Source organism: Cyclopterus lumpus, chromosome 3 (genome assembly GCF_009769545.1).
Source record: "Cyclopterus lumpus isolate fCycLum1 chromosome 3, fCycLum1.pri, whole genome shotgun sequence".
Taxonomy (NCBI): Eukaryota; Metazoa; Chordata; class Actinopteri; order Perciformes; family Cyclopteridae; genus Cyclopterus; species Cyclopterus lumpus.
Genome location: NC_046968.1, coordinates 5,081,901 through 5,103,661, shown reverse-complemented (window position 1 = coordinate 5,103,661; position 21,761 = coordinate 5,081,901). Strand labels below are relative to the sequence as shown.

Genomic DNA, 21,761 nt, shown 5'->3' with positions numbered 1-21,761 from the left:
TGAAAAGCTTCCATCATACAATATGCGTTTCCACTATAGGAGTTATATTTAGCAACTGTATGAGCTACTGACATTCTAGCGATGCACTTTCAGATTGTAACTAAAACAACATGCCACTCTTCCGAGTACATGGCCAGACAAGCAAGTATGTTTGCAGTACATTATTGCTGTGAATGAGGTGGCAGGAGTCCAGTGGCAAGTAGCAGACTGAATATGTGATAATGTCTTCACTGCTTTTTTCTTTGGCATCAGAAGAAATAACATTGCTGATACTTTCCTCATCTCGCTGCCTCCAACCCCTTGTTTCACCACTGGCGAGAAAAACAATCTCCGTGGGAACATGAACAAGCAATTGAGTTGAGATTGCCATGTATTGCATCCTAGACCAACACAGGGCACCGTGCCAGTGTTTTGCCTTGCAGAGAGAATGGTTCGCACTAGAACTTTTCCACAGACAATACAAATGCATGGAGTATATTACACTAGCTGGCACTGACTGCATTTTTACTTCAGCCTTTGCCGATGTGATAAAGAAAGATGGCCATGAACAAGGGGGGGGGGGGTTCTGTTCTCCAACATAGGCCAGGTAACCCATGCTGAGATTGCAGACTCTCAGTTAAGTTCTTTTCTTTAGTGACTAAAACAGATGGTTTTCCCTGATTGCAGTGGCTCAAGATGATTGTTCTTTTAAGGGTTACAACATGCTGCTGCTCCCCAGTTGGCCGTGCAAATCCCTGCACAGAAGTGTAGAAAAACGGATCGCTCGCTGGAATCTGTGTGATCTCGATTCATAATGTTTATCAGTGTCTAAGAAAGCTATAATTATCACTGTGTCACAGATCTGCAAAACAATAACGCACCATCAAGTCATCATCGCCCCTCTTCATCTGTTTGGACTTTTTTTATATATTTTTTATCTACAGAGGACCTACATCACCAGGGAAATTATGGCTACTGACGGTGGGAACAGGAGCAGTTCGGTGGAGCTGGCCGTCACCATTACCAACGTGAAGAACCAGCCTCCACAGTGGGACGAAGACAGCTACAGCGTGGTCATACCCGAAAACACCGTACGAGACACAGCCATCGTGGTACGTTAGGGGGGCGGGGGGGGGATCCACAAACAGAAAAGCATGCGTCAAAATAGGACAGTAAATTGATTAATTAAAAGTTCAGCGAAATTTGAATATCAAACGTTCAGTACATCTAAGTAAATAATGAGTAAGCTACAGGTTTAGGATCCACACCCGTATAAAAAACTGCAGGCATTCAGAAACAACCTCAAATCCATTGATAAAGCCATTACCTGTAGTTATGATGTATCCTGTGAAGTGCATTTGATTACTCATATTGCCCTTTCATGCCACTGCACGGTTTGAACTAATCAACAGAATCTTCCAAAGATCTCTTGAAAGCAATTAAAGTTGCTGATGAATATTTCAAACCGTGAGATGCAAATGAAAAGACAGAGGAGAGTGCTTCAGATGAGAACGCGTGTGCGAACGTGTTACTGTGTGTGTGTGTGATAAGCTGATAGGGAAGGAGACAGAACGCGGACCCCACAGTACGGCCTATTAATCGAGACCGTAGCGCGATTCGACTTTTGTGCAAGGCTGCAATGACTCTCAGCGGGTTGTTATGGCTCTACCATAGAAAACCCTTTTATGGCCGAAATCGGCACATGGACCAGTCGGACATGTTTGCCAGTTGTGCACGCCTGACGGGGTGTCTCATTATTGGAACGGCTACGATTCGCAGGTTGAATGCATACGGCCAGTTCACTTGTTAGCAAGCCGCACCACATCAGAGATGTCATTTTTGTATTTTAATTGGGGGTGTGTGTGGCATCAGCTGTGAATGACCTCTCTTTAATTAGTTTATAGAGAAAGCAGAATGAAGAACAGAATGTGTTTCCGTTTTGATCCCAGCGGGGTTGTTGTCTATTCCAACAGTTTAGGACTGACTGCCTTAATATTTTAGTGTTCATTATTATGCCATAAAACACAAATGCACACTTCAATTAAAGCTCAGCAGCTGCTGTCCTCGCTTCTGTTCCTCTCCTTAGGATCATTGGCGGCATTCAGGATTTTTTTCTCCAGCTCTCCAAATGGATAATTGGAAACATGTAAAACTGCTTGTCATTCGCAAATTACTCTGCGTTTTCAATGTGGTTCTGTTGGTCATCTCTCACTGCCACCAGAAAGTGATAATGCGTGACTAAATGTATTCCAAAAGTGAGAAAATGTAGACATAAAGTAATTCGCCTAATAGGACACATCCCAGGAGGTCAGAGTTATTGCATCATGCCATCTGCAACAACTGGTTCTAGTCCGTTGTTAAAAGTCCCACCTATGCAGGCGACTGTGGCTCAGTGGTAGAGCACGGTCGTCCTTCAATCAGAGGATCGGCGGTTCAATCCACTAGTCCATGTCGTTGTGTCCTTGGATAAGATACTTAACCCCCGTTTTGCCTGTGTTGTGTGAATGGGTGTGAATGTTGCATACTCCTGATGGGCAGGCGGCTCCTGGCATGGTCGCCCCCTGTCATCAGTGTATGAATGGGTGGATGGTGACATGTATGTTAAAGTGCTTTGACCGGCCAGAAGAGTAGAAAAGCGCTACACAAGTACAGTCCATTTACCATAACATAAGCAAGATATCGTATGATATGGAAATGTGACCTTGGATTCTCCTCTCTGTTCCAAAACAGACCATCAAAGCCACCTCCCCTCTTGGGGATCCCAGGGTGACTTACAACCTGGAGGACGGCATGGTGCCCGAGACCAACATGCCAGTTCGCTTCTACTTGACCCCCAACCGAGAAGACGGCTCCGCCTCCATCCTTGTGGCGGAGCCCCTGGACTACGAGACCACCAGGAACTTCATGCTGCGGGTTCGAGCTCAAAATGTCGCCGCTGTACCACTGGCGGCCTTCACCACGGTCTACATCAATGTCACGGGTGAGCCTTTTTGGGATCGCATAAGACGTTTTCCCGATCCTCCAATATAATGAATTCACTCAAACCATGCGTTACCATCCGTTGTCTCATGGCACTGTTGTGTTCCTGTGTAATGGTTTAGCCTATCACGTGAACACTGAATGCTATTCCATCATAACATTATGGTTTCATTTCATTAATATGTGTAAAATCAAACAAGTGTTCACCTTGACGGTACATTCTGAAGCTAAAGAGTTTAATAGCATCGTTGAGTTTAGCCTTGTACATGGAGAGTTTAGCTGAAAAGAAAGAAGACAATGTTGTGAAGAAAAGGGAAGGGGATTGTTGTTGTGAATATTGGTTAATGGCTACAAACAAGTATTTTATGTTTCACTAATGTAGTAAAAGCTTGTGTGATAAAGGACACTGCAGCACACTGAGCAACTGTGTGACTGTTGACGGCTGAGCTACAGCTAATGGAAGAATTGAAAAGATTTCTCCGTTTAATTCACCAGATGGGCTTAATGGATTTTTCAGAATATAAATAACAAAAACAAGAGCCGCATCGGGCCCTATGCGTAGTCAAAGACTGAATGCAGGACCCTTTTAAAGGTCTGGCAGTTCATATTTTACAAAAGTGCAATCCCAGTGCTTTCATTAATTTACATTTAAGAAAACAAAAACTTCAATCTTTAACATACAGACGACTTCACCAATTTTTCGTGGCGCTGTGTGTCGACTTGCAGAAGAAACTGTGTTTAATGATTTATCAACACAACACAACGTTGATGTGCGCATTAGCACGGGGAGGAGAGGGGGGGGGGCAGATTGACAATGCTCCGATGCCAGTCGCACAACGTTTAATCAGCGGGTTTGATGCGCTTAATCATCGCTCCAGTTAGAGACTGCAGATGGAACGGATACCTGCTGTCTTCAGATGGCTGTGAAAAGAGTGTAAAGGAAAGAACTTCCGTGTTGTATGGTGTCATGGCAGACAGAGCTTTGTTCCGCCTCGTGGCGTTAATGCCGTGACCGCCATTTTCAAGACATCGCGTTGTCATGTTGTAGAATGAAGACATTGTTGCTGTCGCAATGATTAACTTAATTCTTATTCTTTAGTGTAAACCACCAACACGAGTTGCTCAGTGACATCCCCCTGGCCTCTGATCTGCAGCGCACAAAACACATTCAAGTGTGTAGTACCTCCAGGGTTCATGGAAAACCTGGAAATGTCATGGAAATCCATTGGTCTAAGTGAATTAATCAGCATTGTGTACTGTAGGCTGGGATGTCTGGAGGGTGGCAAGTATGATGATCCATTTAATCCACTTTTTTCGCTTCTGACCTTTCACAATAAAAGCACAACCACAAAAACAATGCATAGCTGTTTATAGAGGGAGAAATAATTAATTCACGCAGAAACTGTAAAGCATTCCTTAAAGCAACTATGTGAAAATGTGGCGTCTGCTTTTCAGGCAAACTTTGGAGTTTGCGGCCCCTCCCACTTGTCTGCTTCATCTCTCTGAATAATGTAACTCTCTCATGTTGTGGCAAAAGTAACTGATGTAAGCTGAGGGACATTTTGTGTCCATTATTAATTGGCCTGTGTTGGCATGCTTTGACCATCTTGAATTCTTTCATCACGGGGTCTGTTCGTTTCGGAGAGCAGACTTCTGCTCCTGAACACACGCCTACATCTCAGGGGAAAAAAATAGGATGAACTATCTATATGATCTTAACGGTATATAAATGGGATGTATTCTCCTCTTTATACTTTTTATACCAATAGCTGCAGGCTTCCTTCTGGATGAAGGTCCAAAATCTACCACAGTGCAGGATGCTTCATTGCAACATCCTGAGGAGGGCTGAAGCCGCTTTGAAACCCAATATGCAGCAACAAAATGGAACTAATATATTTACTGCCACTTTTTTTTCCAAATGTATTCACTATCTACAAAGCCACCTTTTAGGAGGGACCCAGAAAAAAAATAGAAATGTGACTTTTAAATAATATGATATTATTAAATATAGAATTTAGTTAAACTATATGTTAAATCAAGTTGCCTCAGGTACTGGTTAGTTATGAAATATGATTCAGGAAATTCAGTTTCAGAAACAGATCAAGACGTTTCTAATACTGTGAGGTCGGGCTTGGCGATATGTCCAAAATCTTCCATCACAATAGAGGTAATTTTATATCTTGACATTGATATATACCATGATATGCTTTCTATTAATTGAATACATAAATAGTCCACATGAATTTGCTCTGTGTATACTCTTGTGTGAATTAAACAGTGAATTAAATAAAAAGTACTGCAATGAATATGTTTTCATTTGATTAAGAACTTTAGGTCAAAATAATCAGATTTTCTAAGAAATTTGAGTTAGTATGTGCTTGTTTTAATTGCTTTTATCAATTTAGATGACTCAATTGTGCATAACAATATCTCAATGTACTATGATCAATAAATAGTGAATTATCGCCAAACCCTATTCTGAGGCAGGAATTTACAACTCTGGACAGATATCACAAATTATCTTATTTTTTTGTTTGTTACAATAATTACAAGGTAAACAGAAGACATGAGGCTTTACATTTCACTATCAAGTTATAAATTCCAAATGTAAATATTGTTTTAATAATTTCCACACAGTGACCCAGTTCTAACCTTCCTAATCTTCCTTTGTATTGGAGCTGAAACACTAAAACCAGAACAAAATACATGGTTAAACGATCAGAAATACATCAGGGATGTTAAATGTAATTAATAGGGTCTATAATTGAATTATTAAATGCAATGGAGGTCAATGCAGTGCAGAAACCCGCATGTGTAATGTGTTTGATGTAAGTGGTGAACTCATTAGGGATAAGTGGCGAATAAGTGTAGTGCAATAATTGTCGGCAAAAGAATCAAATTGAACTGCAATCACCTCTAAATTATATGCATGAGCTTTCAAATGGGGCTAATATGAACAAAAATGATTACAGGGTTCTGTATGTAATACATATCTTTAAGTATCCACGATTATGCTTTTAGCAATTATTGGGAGCTCTATCTATCTATATCTATCTATTGTCTATCTGTCTGTAAAATAAAAGTTATGATAATGCATGTTACTTCCTGTCCTCTTCCTTCTCCAGATGTAAATGACAACGTCCCATTTTTCACTTCCTCCATCTACGAGGCCTCGGTCACTGAAGGGGCCGAATCGGGAACTTTGGTTTTCCAGGTTTCAGCCAATGACCTCGACTTGGGTCTCAATGGCAAGGTGAGATACACACACAAACACACACTCCCTTTGAAAACATGCACACAATCATTTTCAGTCTCCCTCTGTTTTTGATTATCCAAAACATGTTCTTCCTTGCTGTGTACATTAGCCGTTTAACTGTGTTGTAGCACCTGGCCCTCTGTGTAATTGAGTCTTCCTCAACCCCCCCCCCACTCACCCACACCGCTCAGATCTCATACTCCCTGCTGGAGGATCGTAGTGGAGACCACCAGTACTTCCGCGTCGACCCAGAGCTGGGATTCATCTACTCGAAGGCTGTGTTTGACCGCGAGACCAAGAGCTCCTACCTGTTGGAGGTTCAGTCCATGGATGGCTGGGAGTCGGCGCGGCCCGGCAAACATGGACAGCCCAACTCTGGTAAGTGAGAGTTTGAAAAGTGTAAAACATAGGAAACATTTAATAACTCAACTCCCCAACAGGTTGTTTACCTGTACTGATGTGACAATATCTCACCAAAATGTCAGCCTTTCTTCTGTAGTCCACAAAGTCTGTAGACACCTGAACGCCCCATCCTCAGTGATGCGTTGAAGATTCTCTTTTAAACTGCTGCTGGAGCAGCTTCTAGGAAGGCTTTGCCAACTGATTCCCATTCAGCCAGAGGAGCGTTACTGAGGTCGGCCGCTGATGTTAAGGTGATAAGTCTTGGCTTGCACATTGGCACATTGCGGCGACTGTAGATCAGGTCCTCCTTCAATCAGAGGATTGGCGGTTCGATCCCCGGCTCCGCTAGCCCATGTCGATGTGTCCTTGGGTGAGACACTTAACCCCAAAATTGCTCCCATAGCTGTGACTACATTGTATGAATGTGTATGAATGTGTATGAATGTTAGTTACTGATGTGCAGTTGGAACCGTAGCTCCTCCCATCAGTGTATGAATGGGTGTGAATGGGTGAATGATGTCATGTAGTGTTAAAGCGCTTTGAGAGGTTGGGAGACTAGAAAAGATCTATACAAGAACAGGTCCATTTTCCATTTTCCATTTTTCTATTTCCACCTTCTGCCTCGTTCTCAAGGTACACTTCTTTCTGGACCAGGGTTTGCGCACAGTGGCTCCAGTTCTGTAAGCATGTGTGGGGCCCACTGCTTACATTTGTATTTTTTGGACCAATATTGCAATTTTTGTTCCATGTCTTCTCTAATATTCACGATAGAAAAGATGAATTGATACATGCACTGATATGAATATGAATGAATATTAATCTGCTGAAATGTAAAAACCTCCAGTCAAGGTAGAATAATTTTACTTGTGACTTTATTAACATGTAATATAGTCATCATGACATTGTCTCTCTCTCTCTCTCTCTCCTACACACTCGCTACGCCCACATTAGAGCGGAGATAGTGGATTGCATCAGTTTGCTTCTAATCTCGTTCCCGTATGCCAGATGAAGTGCAGGGCGGCGTTCTGACCTTGTGGTTGGTTAGATTGTGTTGGATGAGAAAAATATAAAAATAAATGCATAAAATAAGTCCTTAGCTTTAGAGATTGGACAATTACACTCTATTTCATCGCAATTTCGGACAAATGCGATTCATCACCCCCGAGGTGAAACGTTGACAGACTTTTTCTTTACTGAGATACAATCAGCGAGAGCAGTTCAATTCAAACAAGATTTAATTATGCTGGTTACTGGATCTGTAGCTTTCATGTAAAACTTTTGATTCTGTTGATATTAGATTTGTAATCCACTTTATATAACGATGGTTGCTGTTTGAAAAAGAGGACGAGCACAAAAGGGGAAAGAGCCTAACAGCTGCTTTGTAGACGTCTTTTAAGGCTCTGAATCTTCATTTAAGGCTAGAATAATCTCGGTTTTCTTTTTTCTGTCTCTTTCCCCACATCTGCTCATCTCTCCGTACTGAATGACCAAAGGCCATCTTTCTCTCTCTCTCTCTCTCGCTCGTTCCATCTCTCCATTTCTCTCTCATTTGCTGCCAGATGAAATGCATACATGCTCCAACGGTAGAATAGAGAGACAGAGAAATGAACAGATGCTGTAGACAGATGGGTGGATGGAGAGAGGTGTTGAATAAACAGCAAGACGGTCGAGTATATATTTTTAATAAATATGATCATAGATTATTAACTGATCTCCTCTCTAGGTTTGGCTCACCACGGCATTTGTGGCAATGTAAACATAAGTTAAATATTAAGGAGAGCAGAGGCTGAGAGACTACAGAGAAGCTGTGCCAGTTCTTTTTTTCTTTTTTTCTGCATTATGAATATTGAATAAGGTTTGCATGATGACGGGCGGGTGACAGGCAAATTGACCAATTTAACACAGAACACATGGTTTTTAATCTCTGATATTACAACGTTCACAGAAAAAACATTTTACTTAGCAATATGTCATGGATGGAAACATCTCATCACATGTTGAACAGCTGCAGTTTCTAAAACCTTATCTTGAAAAAGGCTGGAGGACATACTTAAAAGAAATACCCCAAAAATACAGACATTTTAATCAGATTTTTACAAGCGTGGCAACATAGCAGGGTGGGATTTACTTTCTCATAAAAAAACCTGTCAATTAACGATGACATGGGGGGATTTTTTATTTCATCCAAAGATCATTCATACTCAATTTTAAGACTATAATTGATTATAACATGATATCATTATATATTGACGAGCTGCTACTTAAATCACGGGGTGTTTTTTTGGGCCCTTCCTATTCAGCTTCCTTTTGTTACACACAATCTCTGATCTCCAATTAAGAAATACTTTTGGCTACTAAATGGTCACAGTTTTTCCGGGACAGTTGTGACCATCGCTGGAATTGTGCCGGTACTCCACAGTATCAAATACCAGCAAAATAAATTTTGGAAAATCATTCAAGATTATATTCTAGTGGCAGTCCTCATCGTTATTACTCATTATCTCTGCGAGGCGTGAGCCGGTGGGGAGGTCATGCTTTGGGTTGTGTGTGTGTGTTTGTATCTGTGTGTCAACCTATCAACTCCACTGTAAATGGACCAACAACCGAATGAAGCCGCACACGGACACACACTTTACCAGAATGAGAATAAAACAGAATTCATGTATTAAAAGATTGCAACCACGAGTCATATAGAGTTAGTTAAGACAGGTCGTCACAATGTCAAATTGATTGCATCAGCCTCAACACCAGCGGGGGAGGGGTCAGCTTTGATTCGTCACTTCGCTGCGTGAGATCGATGACGTCAAGATCCCCGCCGCAGCCGCCAGCGCTCTGCCGCTGCCTGTCGTCATCTCCGCCGAGACATCGGCTTTGTCTGCAGATGACGACAATATTGCATCGGCATCTGCTACACCAGCTCCCCCTAGATTCCACCCTAGCTGCTGAGCCGTCTCCTCAAAGCTCAGGCGGCTTTCGTTGCCATGCCGTGGAAGATGAGAGCCCCGGTTGCAGGTGTGGTGGATTTTCTCGGGGTTAAGCGGAGGCATCCTCGAGGCCCACCTGCTTCCACAGTCAGAGCAGGACGCCTCTGTGTGACGAGGAGGGGCCGGAATACTTTGGCACGGTATTTCAACTGGGAGCTGCTGTTGCCTCAGCCCCACCGTATCAGACTGACTTTTTGGACAGTGGCATCGGCCAAGTGAATAATCAGATTTAGGGATTTTCTGCAGGCTGTGTCATGTCTCTAGCCACTGTTCTTGCCAAGAACCTACAGAGCGGACTTCACCATTGCCTGTTACATGGCATACTGGTGAGGGTTCCAATGCTGGTGTTTTCTCCTTTGGCAGTTTTTGGTGGATAAAGGGCTTTCTCAAGCAACCGTTGTAAGCGTATGCAGCAGCCCCCCCCCCCCCCCCCCAAGGGTGCACCCCACCTGCTTGCTGCTGTGTGCTGCTCTATGGCAACGGCAGCGCATGGATATGCAGTGGCCGGTAACTGCCATACATTTATGACTAAATACACCCATCAAAGTTATAAAAGAAAGTACGAGGATTGGAATGAGGCAGCAGATCTTGCGACGATCACAGCCCACAAAATCTTCCGACCACTCGGCCAGATCCACCAAAGAAATTGCGATCGATAGCGTGTTGACCGGCCCGGGAAAAGAATGAAAGCTGGGATAAGATCTGAGTAGCCAGGACCCAAACTCCTCCAAGCTGATGTTGAGTCTCTGTTAAATAAGATGGATGAAATAAGACTTACTCAGCAGCGGAAGACTTTTGTGCACACATCTTTACAGAAAACCTTCCCAGAGAATCAACCAGTGTTTTTGTTGCTGCTCTCATCCAAAAAAAAGCTCTATATTTTTGTAGTGAGGTTATCAGCAGACACGTTTCAAAACAACATAATGGTATTTTTATTATAGCAGGGGATTTTTATAAAACAAACACCAGATGTTTCTCCTTAATTCCACCCAGTGTGTCCACATCTCCACAAGAGGAAACCATACACTGGACCAAATATATACGAATATTCCTGAGAGACTCAAAAGTCCTCCCGCTGCCCCACTTTGGACAATCTGATCATATTTCCCTGCGTCTACGCCCAGGGATGCCACCAGCCAGGAGAACAACATTAATCTGGAGAAATAAGCTGCCTTTCAGACATGTGATAAGGAAGCACACAGCATCACCAGAGCAAGACTGAAAGCTGGCATGAAGGAGGCAAAGCGGAGGCGTCAGGAGAGACTGGTAAGAGACAAAAACACTAACAACACTCAAGATCTGTGGCAGACAATCCAGGGTGTCACAGGCTCGAAAAGCAGGTGCACCCCCATCATGTGTGAGGTCACTCGGACAGATGAGCTGAACACTTTTTATGCTGGCTTTGATCTCCTCAACAAAGAGTCAGCTGTCAAGTCCTACCCTCCTCCAGAGCACCGGCCACGGTCAGTCACCACGGTGGATGTGAGAAAAACCCTGATTGTGGACTAAGAACATATGCAAACCACCTAACTGATGTCATCACTAATATTTTCAACATACCAATGTCACTGTAAGGTGACCCGCCAGCTTCAAGACAGCCACTATCGTCCCTGTACCTAAAAAGTGTCCAGTCTAAAGGACCGCCGCCCCCGTGGCCATTCTGGTGAAGCGCTTTGAAGGACTGGTTCTCCGGCACGTCCAAAGCGACTACCCCAGCCAGCCTGGACCCTCAGCAGTTTGCATACAGAGCCAACAGATCCACAGAGGATGCCGTCCCCTCTGCTCTCCACCAAGAAACTTAGCACTTTGGGCTCGAGTACCTCACTCCACTCATGCAGGTTATTAGACTTCCTCACAAACAGACCCCAGGCAGTACGGATTGGCAGCCCCACCCCCTCCACTCTAGTGTTGAACGCCGGAGCCCCCCCAGGGCTGTGTGCTCAGCTCCCCTCCTTTTTTATTTTATTTTTTTTATTTTAAAGGAGGCAAAGACATGAAGCCCTGTCTACATGAATGCAGCAGAGGTGGAGCAAGTGAAGCATGTTTTGTTCCTGGTAATCAGCATCACAAACAACCTAACATGGTCATCACACATCTCCATCCTGGTGAAGGAAACTCTAAGGATATTGAAAACCAATTCCCACCCCAGCCAAAGCCAGTTCACCCTGCTGCCATCTGGCAAGAGATAAAGAAGTATCACCAGACTTCAGAGCAGCTTCTTTACTTTTTTTTCAGGCCATGATACTCATTAATTCATCCTCATCTCTCCACATGTAAAAAAATAAAAAAATAATTCTGTGTTTTTTTTATAGAGTAACATGGGACAACACACTGATGTACAATGACAATAAAGGAACCTTGCAATCTTGTGTTGACCATAATAGAGCCACGCTCAGACCTCATCCCTCTTTTAATCCCTAGAGTGTATGGCGTTCCTTCAGGTTACACATCTGGATGTTGTTCGTCCTCCACCCCGTCCTTGGGGCAGGGAAGCAAAGCTACCGGCTTTAGTGTGTGCTTTGGATTGTTAGTTTGTGCTTTGACATGTTGTGTTGAACGCGTGGCCCCGTTCAGACGTACTGAACAGCTGCTTGTGTGCTTCGGGTATGGTGTGGCCAGTAAATCCCTGTCAAAGAGTCGCTTGGCAGGATGGCTTTACGAGTGCGTCTCCCAGGCCTATAGGCGGGCCAGAGGAGACCATCCATCTTGGACATGTCAGGGTCCAGGCTCCGTGCTCCCTGGAACTTGTGTTGGTTGTGAGATCTGCTCTCTACTGCGCGCAATTTTCAAGTTAATTACCTTTTATTTGTATTTGGATTGATTGAAGCCTACTTAAAAATATGTACTTGATATACTTGACAACTACTTAAAAAGTGTGTATGGTTCTATATATTGCACAATAAAGTTCCAACTGTCAAGCAATTTCACAGAAATAATTACGATTACAGGTTTCATTCAACTCCAGTAAACAAATTTGGCTTTTATGGTTGGATAGATAATATCCATAATGAAAACCTTTGCTGCGGTTCTCATCCAGTTAACTTCTGCACCCACAGCTGCTGCATAAAGCAATGCTGCCAGCTCTCATCACTTTTATGACTGTGGAAAGTAGTGATTGCGTGCTCACTTGCATCTGATGTCTCCTTCTTTATGTAAGGATACTTCTATATGGCTTGAGAAGCATTGTATTCGAAATACCTTCTTGTGAAAAAATAAAATACAAATTCTGATAACTTTCCCTTCATAATGTGTTAACAACTAACAACCCATTAATTAAAGTGGAAACACGTAAGACAGTATTAAAAAACATTTGCTTTTTCAATGCACACAATACTGGCAACCTCCAAAGCTCCAGAGTGCAACTCTAATCTGAATAAAACATCTAAGCACCAAGTTGCAAAATAGAGAGAGCAGAATGGTGTCAAGTGGGCAGATACTGTAAATACCTTGATAAACACTTCTTTCAAAGGCGGTTAACATGACTCACTACTTACTGTACAAGCTAGTGTTCAGGGTTGGGTTGGAGGGTGTGATTTTTACACATACATGTCTTTGGAAGTGGGACAACATGCATGAGCTACTGCATCCACTGATCCACTGTTATGCGTTCTTCCTCCATCTCTCCTTACCCCCTTCTCTCTCTCTCTCTCTGACAGATTATGAACAAAACCCTGCTATTATGCCACTGTTTTTGTTTTGTTTTTTTACAGCTCCAAGTGCTGCGTTAGCTTGCTATCTCTGCCCCTGAACTGTGTACCATCTCTTCCACCCGGGCTTAAATAATTCATCTTATCTTGAAGCGTTTCAGTGTCGCATGGGGGTCGGGAACAGTGCCCATGGACTGGCAGACCGGGGTGGTGGTTCCCATCTTCAAGAAGGGGGACCGGAGAGTGTGCTCGAACTATCGTGGTATCACACTGCTCAGCCTCCCGGGAAAAGCTTATGCCAGGGTGCTGGAGAGGAGGCTCCGACCACTTGTCGAACCTCGCATTCAAGACGAACAGTGCGGATTCCGTCCCAGTCGTGGAACAGTGGACCAGCTCTTTAACCTCGCAAGATTACTGGAGGGGTCCTGGGAGTTTGCCCAACCAGTTTAGATGTGCTTTGTAGACCTGGAGAAGGCTGTCGACCGGGTCCCTCGGGGGTTTTTGTGGGGGGTGCTGCGGGATTATGGGGTGCCGGACCCGTTGGCCGGGCCATCCGGTCTCTGTACGCCTGCAGTAGGAGCTGTGTTCGTATCCTCGGTAGTAAGTCAGACACGTTCCCGGTGGGTGTTGGCCTCCGCCAGGGCTGCCCTTTATCACCAGTCCTGTTCGTGACCTTCATGGACAGGATATCTAGGCGCAGCCAGGGGGCGGAGAGGATCCGGTTCGGGAGTCTCGGGATCGCCTCTCTGCTGTTTGCGGATGATGTGGTCCTGTTTGCCTCCTCGGGCCGTGACCTCCAGCATTCACTGGGGCATTTTGCAGCCGAGTGTGAAGCAGCAGGGATGAGAGTTAGCACCTCCAAATCTGAGGCCATGGTGCTCTGCCGGAAACCGGCGGATTGCTCCCTCCAGGTGGGGACAAACTGCCTACCCCAAGTGAAGGAGTTCAAGTATCTCGGGGTCTTGTTCACGAGAGAGGGTAAGGTGGAGCGGGAGATCGACAGGCGGATCGGTGCGGCTGCAGCAGTAAAACAGGCGCTGTACCGGTCCGTCTTGGTGAAGAGGGAGCTGAGCCGGAAGGCAAAGCTCTCCATTTACTGGTCGGTCTACGTTCCAACCCTCACCTATGGTCACGAACTCTGGGTCGTGACCGAAAGAACGAGATCTCGGATACAAGCGGCCGAAATGAGCTTCCTCCGTAGGGTGGCCGGGCTCAGCCTTAGAGATAGGTTAAGGAGCTTGGAGTCGAGTCGCTGCTCCTTCGTGTCGAAAGGAATCAGCTGAGGTGGTTCGGGCATCTAGTCAGGATGCCTCCTGGACGCCTCCCATTAGAGGTTTTCCGGGCACGTCCAACTGGTAGGAGGCCCCGGGGAAGACCGAGGACAAGCTGGAGGGATTATATCTCCCGGCTGGCCTTGGAACGCCTCGGGATCCCCCAGAATGAGCTGGAAAGTGTTGCGGGTGAGAGGGAAGCCTGGGTCGGCCTGCTGAACCTGCTGCCACCGCGACCCGACCCCCGGATAAGCGGCTGATAATGGATGGATGGATGGATGGATCTTGAAGCGTGTATTGCAGATTACGCCTGTTTTCGATATCGATATCAAAGCGAGCTTTGTACGTTGGGTTGCTTACTTAACTCCTGAGCCACACACCGATGCCCCCCACCCTCAGGGTGCTCTGTACACCGCTTCAGCCAACAGTTGAATGCTGGAGGAAAAAGAAGCGACCGGATTTTATGGTAAAATAGTCGGAAATAGTGGAGACGTATGGAAGATGTAACATGAAAGTGGCAGTCAATGGTGGACGGAAGACAGATATTGGATGTTATTTTTGTTCCCGTCTGTGTGCGTGAAGAAACGTGATCCGTGTGTTCATGTCCGCGTGCATGCTGCTGAAAAGTGGCTAAATTGTCGCTATCCAAAAAGAGAGAGAGAGACAGACAGATGTTCACGTTCACGCTAGACAGAATAAGAACAACCTCATGTTTATGATTGCCTTCTTCCTCTCTCTCTCTCACTCTCTCTTTCTCTCTCTTTCTCATCTTTTTTTTATTTTCAGACACAGCGTATGTTCGCGTTTTTATCAGCGACGTGAACGACAACAAGCCAGCGTTCGCACAGGCGTCTTATGAAGTTGATGTCGACGAGGACGCTGACGTCGGCTTCGCCATCCTCACCGTCAGTGCCAACGATGGGGACGAAGGTGGGTGGCATGGATAAAGGAGTGCGTGTGCGTGCGTGTGTGTGTGTGTGTGTGTGTGTGTGTGTGTGCGTGTGCGTGTTAGTACTGATGGCTGAGTTGGTACAATGCTTTAAGAGAAAGAGAGAAAATAACTTTTCACTTCACTGCTGTTTGTTTTATTTGACACCCCTCCCCCCTTTTTACTCTGACGGTTTACACCACAAAACATATCATGAAGCCATGACAACTGAAGCAATATGTTTGAATCAGCCACTTAAGAAGAATCCATTTAATACAACTTTTTGCTGGATAAGGCAAAAAAAGAATCTCTGAAGTGCTGAAATGTGAACTTTCAATGTGTCTTCTAACATTTCTTACTGTGAGGATGTTGCCAACTGCAGCTAGTGCAGGACCCTGGAATCTTCTGACACAGCGGTGCTTTTCCTTTTTGCAACAGTGTTTAGCCCAAGTTTGAGGATGTGGGGGTGAGTTTAGTCAACTGCTTCAGTGGACTCCATTCAGTCCAAGTGTATTGTGGCACAAGTCTCCACTTGGCTGTATCCACTCGATAGTATCATGCGCTGTAATCCTGGGGGCAAACCACTCGTACTTTAAGCGTGCATATTGTACCCCTTTGGTCTCACACTCATTGCTGCTGATCCAGCACAAGATTCAGTTTTTATTTAGAGCTCGTAACAACAGACAGGCTTTTCAATGTAGTGTGTCCTAGGTGTTACAATTTCAATTCTAAATCTAAAATTGAAATGAGCTTTTGATTCGATCCTGCTTTTCATCCATTTCAAGTGTTTATTTTTCTCTCCACCCCTGCCATCTACAGAGAAAATACTGATTTTTAAAAAATCAAAGCCGACACACGCTTGGCTTGCCTTTAGCCTGCAGCGGCACGTTTCAAGATACTTTTCGTGGCCACTATCAGAGGAGGAGAAGACAGAGAAACAAAATTGTGAGGTGATTGGATGACCCATCTGTCAATTAAACTCCTATTGCGGCCAGTCGGGAGTAGAGCAAAAACATCTTTTGTGTCATTTAGAGAAGTCTTCAGTGGCATTCTTTGCTCTTTCAATGAAGAAATAAACTCCAGGTTTGATATAACTGATGATATTGCAGTATCCACGCTAATTTCTTTAGGTCACGCCCCGAGCTGCACGTAGCTCCTCAAGTGCTCCAGTTTGCTTGGAAAAATAGATAGATGAAAAAGGACATTAGGCTCACCAAGCAATATGATCAGAGACTGTTGGGCCCACCTCTCCACAGAGACCTGGCTTTGGTCCTGGCGTCCTGGAACCGACTGACTGGCATGTCAACAGGACATGGGATGAGGGAAGGCGGACTCTTTGTTCACATCAATTGATCCCCAAACATAGTCAAAGTTGATGGACAATGAATGTAGATGAACAACATGATCATGTGACTTGCACAACAGACGGGTGACAGCAACAGGCTTCAAAATACAACTGAATGAGGGTTTAAAGAAAATGTCATGCCATCAGAGCAGAGAAGACATAAAGTAGGGATGATACCTCTTAGTGTATCCATCCAAACAGAGTGAACTCGATAACATGAGTTGTTGCTTCTGAGTTGTTGGCAAACGATTGCCCACTTACTCCCCGGCCAACACAGACCAACATTAACATTTATTTAGGGGTCCAACATTCCATGTCCTTCTGTCTCCACCTCCACCTAACATGTTGAGCTTCCTGTTTCTGTATGCCATCCGTTGCTAGACAGGTTGTGTAGTGGGTTCATCGGGGCCTTTTAGCTGGAAATTGCTCTGGGCTTTCTTGAGTGGTGAGGCTGAAAATACAGCAGCCTGAAAAGGTACCCTGTGGAGTTTTCTGGAAAACAATCAGAGTTTCGATTTATAATCAGTGGTACTCACCAAAACTCACTCAGTGTATCCTCAAGGTCTAACACACATGTTATATCTGTTTGCTTCCTCTTAAAAACAATGTTTGAAGCCATTTTCGTTAATATTTTAAATCCAGCATTGGATGTTTCCTTGCTAGTAGTCTTCTTCTGCTCCTCATTTGTTGCACGCAGCGCAGCACTTGTTAGTGATTATCTTTCTACCTGAGTCTGGTTCTGATTGATTTTGTCAGTGATTTGCAGCCCGACACTCCCTTGTTCACTTACCTACGGAAGTCTTGAGGGGCAAGGCAATGGTCCGGATATCCATTGTCTACATCTGGTCCCAATAGTTGTCCTCTTCTGTGTTCATGACCTCAAGGTTTTCTGTGTGACAATTAGAATATGAATATAGCAGCAAGCAACTATTTGCTATGTAAATATGTATCGTGGAGTAATGATGGCAGGTAAGGCTGATCGTGCCGTCCCGGCCGACGTCTTCATCAAAGAAGCGCAGCACCCACCTTTCAGTTAGTTCCATCAGCACTGTTGCCATTGTCAGCACTGTTAGCACCATTGGCTGCCTGCTGCCCTTTCAGCCATTGCCATGTTGAGAGTTGTGTGGAGGCAATCCCTCAACCACACATCTACTCTGAATTACTCAGATGTTTTGCGAAGAATATCTTCATAAGATCCTTGTTTAATTCATGTTTTTATTCCTGAAACCGGTGGCGTTTTTGGCAGTTGAAACCACAAGAGCCCACATTCTGAATATGACGAGAAGCATTCATGTTTAATGTTTAGTACAGGATATAATACATTGATATCCACATTACAGTAATGATACATGATTTGCTGACAAGCAATATATTTACCCTTTGTTTCGAATGTATGGAGACATTTTAACTCATGGATAAAAAGGTAATATTTAGAACCTGATGTACTGGTTGGCTTTTTAGCCTCTTGTGGAAATTAATATTACAATAGCATTGACTATTTAAAAATCACTCTCTAAACTTTTTTATTCTTTACAGATGATACAAAATAAAATCATTTTTAAATAGAATACTGGCAACACCTGGCAAACATTTTTAATCAACTATTTTACGGAAGATTAAAAACAACCCCTTTTCACTTTTTATTAAGGTTATTACACAGAAGAGAAATCAACTCAGAAAATGGATCTCCAATTTTTATAATTCTCCCTTTTCTTCAGCGCTTCCATACTTTTTTTTTAATGGGAAAAAAGGGACATATTAAATATCAAAGCACATCCAAGATTCTGATGTGAAGTAGGCCACAGTTCAAGTGATGATTCTGGGGAATAAAAAAAATATTGCTCTTGTGAAAAAAACATGACTGCATGTGCATCTAATTTAATTTGCAAAGTGTGAGTGTGAAGCGTGAAAGGAAACATTTCAACTATAATTTGCTTGGACTCATTACAAAACTGCTCAGACTTATTATTGCTCTTTACTCATGATGAAAAGTGTCCATCCTGGCACTTGAATTAGTGAGCTGCCTTCACTGACTTCAATAAGTTTCACCTTAAGTTCAACAATACGTACCGCTCATTATCAGGCACTACCTTGGTGGTGACTGTGGCTCAGTGGTGTCCTCCTTCAATCAGAGTATCGGCAGTTCGATCCCCGGCTCCGCTAGCCCATGTCGAAGTGTCCTTGGGCGAGACACTTAACCCCAGAATTGCTCCTGTAGCTGTGTGGGTGAATGATGTCATGTAGTGTTAAAGTGCTTAGAGTGCTTAGAGTGGTCAGAGTGGTCAGAAGACTAGAAAAGTGCTTTATAAGTACAGGTCCATTTATCTTAAGTTGGATAAAAATATGGTGTCCCTTATGTGACTGTTATGGTTCACCTGTGAAAACTCAACTACTCCCGACTGTGAAGCAATATCCTTGTGTAAAATAATATAGAGGAATTGAAAGTCAGTGTTGGATTGAAAATGGTACCAACACTTTGAGCTGTCATCATCATTTAAACCAATAGAACTCGCTGTGTCTTCGGCCCTGGTGTACCTGCTACACACACACACACGCACGCACACGCACGCACACACACACACACAGAGCCTAAATTCATGATGTGTCCATTTTTAAGGGGGTCTTGGAAATACAGAAGCAGGAAAGGAGGAGAAGGACGCATTGTGTCTGTGGAGATGAAGAGCAGAGAGAAAGGTGTAACTCTCATAATACCTAAATAGTGGAGTGCAGAGGCCGGCTGTGCACCTGTGATGAATAACCCTGAGCCGCTACATACACATCATGATAGACGCCTATTTGCTTTCTTTGTTGTGCGAGTGTGAAAAACCTGCTGGAGTCCGGGAAAGGATTGTTACCACCAACTGGGCAAGATGCAGGAAGCACCAACGTGTGTGTATGTTTAATTAGTTTCTGTTTGTGTTGTGCGTACAGAGGGTTAGGTTGATGGAGGAAGATATTAGATTAGAGAAGGATAATTGTCATGATGCCAGTAATGAGGACAATGTTTACATATTGCACAGCTGATGTAGCCAACATATATAGATGCATGAATTAATTGCCTGTTGCCAGTCCTTGTATACACCACGAAGTAGAAGCAGGATTTTGAAGGTTTGGATAACTTCACATGTTTAACCTGATGACCCAGCTCATAATGACTCCAGGGTATCCAGAGACCTGCTTTAGAATTTAAATATGTAATCATGTCAGTGAATCATCTCCGTAGATTATCATATATATTTAAGAATCATGCTCCTATCATAACCACTGAAAATCTTTTTAGTAGCAGATTCTCACCTCTATGCTGTGTATGTCTTCACACAGGGCAGCAGCCATAAATCTAGACTTGCATAAGATTCAATGGATTCAGTGGTTTTGTCCAAAAGATGTCAACTCCTGTTATGTGACAGCAGGTGACCAGCTGTTGATGGGTTTGCTCAAGCAGTCCTCGCTTTGACAATAAAGCACTATATATGCGCTACTCAGCCTTCATTTTTGTATGTGATGAAACGTTATAAAAGACGTGCAGTAAACACTGGAAGGAAAAACCTCTGACTCTGCTCTAAAGGCCACTTTGATATTGATTGCATGTTTGTGTTCTCGTAACTGTCCAGCACAAGATTGTAAACCAGTAAAAGTAAGCCTTGCATTGTTTATGTTGGCCGTAGGTTGGCGGTTTCTTGCGCCCTGCTGTACTGCAGTAATGTCATTACAGCACAAAACATTTATTCCATAGTGGCCATCAGCCCGAAGACAAAGTTCAAATTAATGCACTGTTGAAATCAGTTGTTTTATGTAATTAAAGACGATATAAAGTAAATGTTGTTGCTAATACTGCATACCTTGGTATTAGTGTTTGTATCACAGAGACATTTAATATAAAATGTAATTATCCATGTTTGAAAGAAACATAGAAAGTCTTTGTGGAAACTAACACTAAGTGAAATAATAGGTACAGACAGTTCCACTGAAGTCAGCCCTTTGATAAACATTACTCAGTCCCCTCTGGGCAATTTCTTTTAAAACAATTAAAAAGCACATTTGCTGTAAACATAGGTTCACTCTTGGTTGGACTAGTGATGGTCCAGTGTGTGTGTGTGTGTGTGTGTGTGTGTGTGTGTGTGTGTGTGTGTGCGTGCGTGCGTGCGTGTGTGTGTGCATGTGTGTCTGTCTGTGTTTTTCCCTCCCTGCTCGCTCATCCTCATACTCCAGCTTTAGTAAAGCACAGCACCACCGGAGATGGAAAGAGTTTTGAAATTGGGACAACTGGGAATAAACATGAATTTTCTCTCCATTTGTTTGTTTACTTTAACAGTTGTATTACGCCTTGCGCTGTGTCTTTTGTCCGTTGGGTCTCAGCAGTTTTCTGAATACTTAAGAGATCGTGAAAACTAGGAGAGAAAAAAACACAGCGATGTGATTGCATATATCCCCAAATGTCTCATTTAAAATGCCAACAGACAGACGGTACAAAACGATCTGGATTAGTGCATTCTCCCTCTCCTTCCTTGACTTCCATCTTGCTAATAAGCTGCGGATCTCATCTTGTCTTCAGAGGTTTCTCCTTTTTCCCTTTCATATTACCATCAGGGGTGGTAGATGCACTGGTGATTGAGATGCAGACCTTCGCTTTACCAGTAATTGCCTAATTGCATTGAGGGGGAACATTTTGTTGATCAGCATAATACAGTGGACTATTAAAGTTGCTTTGCACAGCTTAAAAAAACAACCTTATTAAGCGAGGTGGGGAGAGAACCTTCGAGATGAGGGGTGGGGGAACTTCAAGGCAATATGATTTTAAATTGCTTGGAACAATGGATTATTTATTTTTTAATGAAGAATTGCTGCTTACTGTTGCGTTTAATCATTCTTGTAGTTTGACCGACATTTTGGAGATGATCTGATTTAAAATGCACACACCATGTGCCATGCTCAACAGCCTCTTCAACACTGATCCAGGCTTCTATCTTTTT

At 43.6% G+C, this 21,761-nt stretch overlaps 1 protein-coding gene across 1 annotated transcript in view; it reads left to right on the top strand.

Annotated features, from left to right (window-relative positions):
• The window catches only part of si:ch211-186j3.6 (neural-cadherin), a 272,276-nt gene that overhangs the window by 128,487 nt on the left and 122,028 nt on the right, over window positions 1–21,761 (top strand). Inside the window, exons 12-16 of the mRNA XM_034527653.1 lie at window positions 924–1,091; window positions 2,710–2,959; window positions 6,084–6,211; window positions 6,406–6,592; window positions 15,305–15,448. Coding sequence (XP_034383544.1) covers window positions 924–1,091; window positions 2,710–2,959; window positions 6,084–6,211; window positions 6,406–6,592; window positions 15,305–15,448 — 877 coding nt within the window. The remainder of the gene's footprint in view (window positions 1–923; window positions 1,092–2,709; window positions 2,960–6,083; window positions 6,212–6,405; window positions 6,593–15,304; window positions 15,449–21,761) is intronic.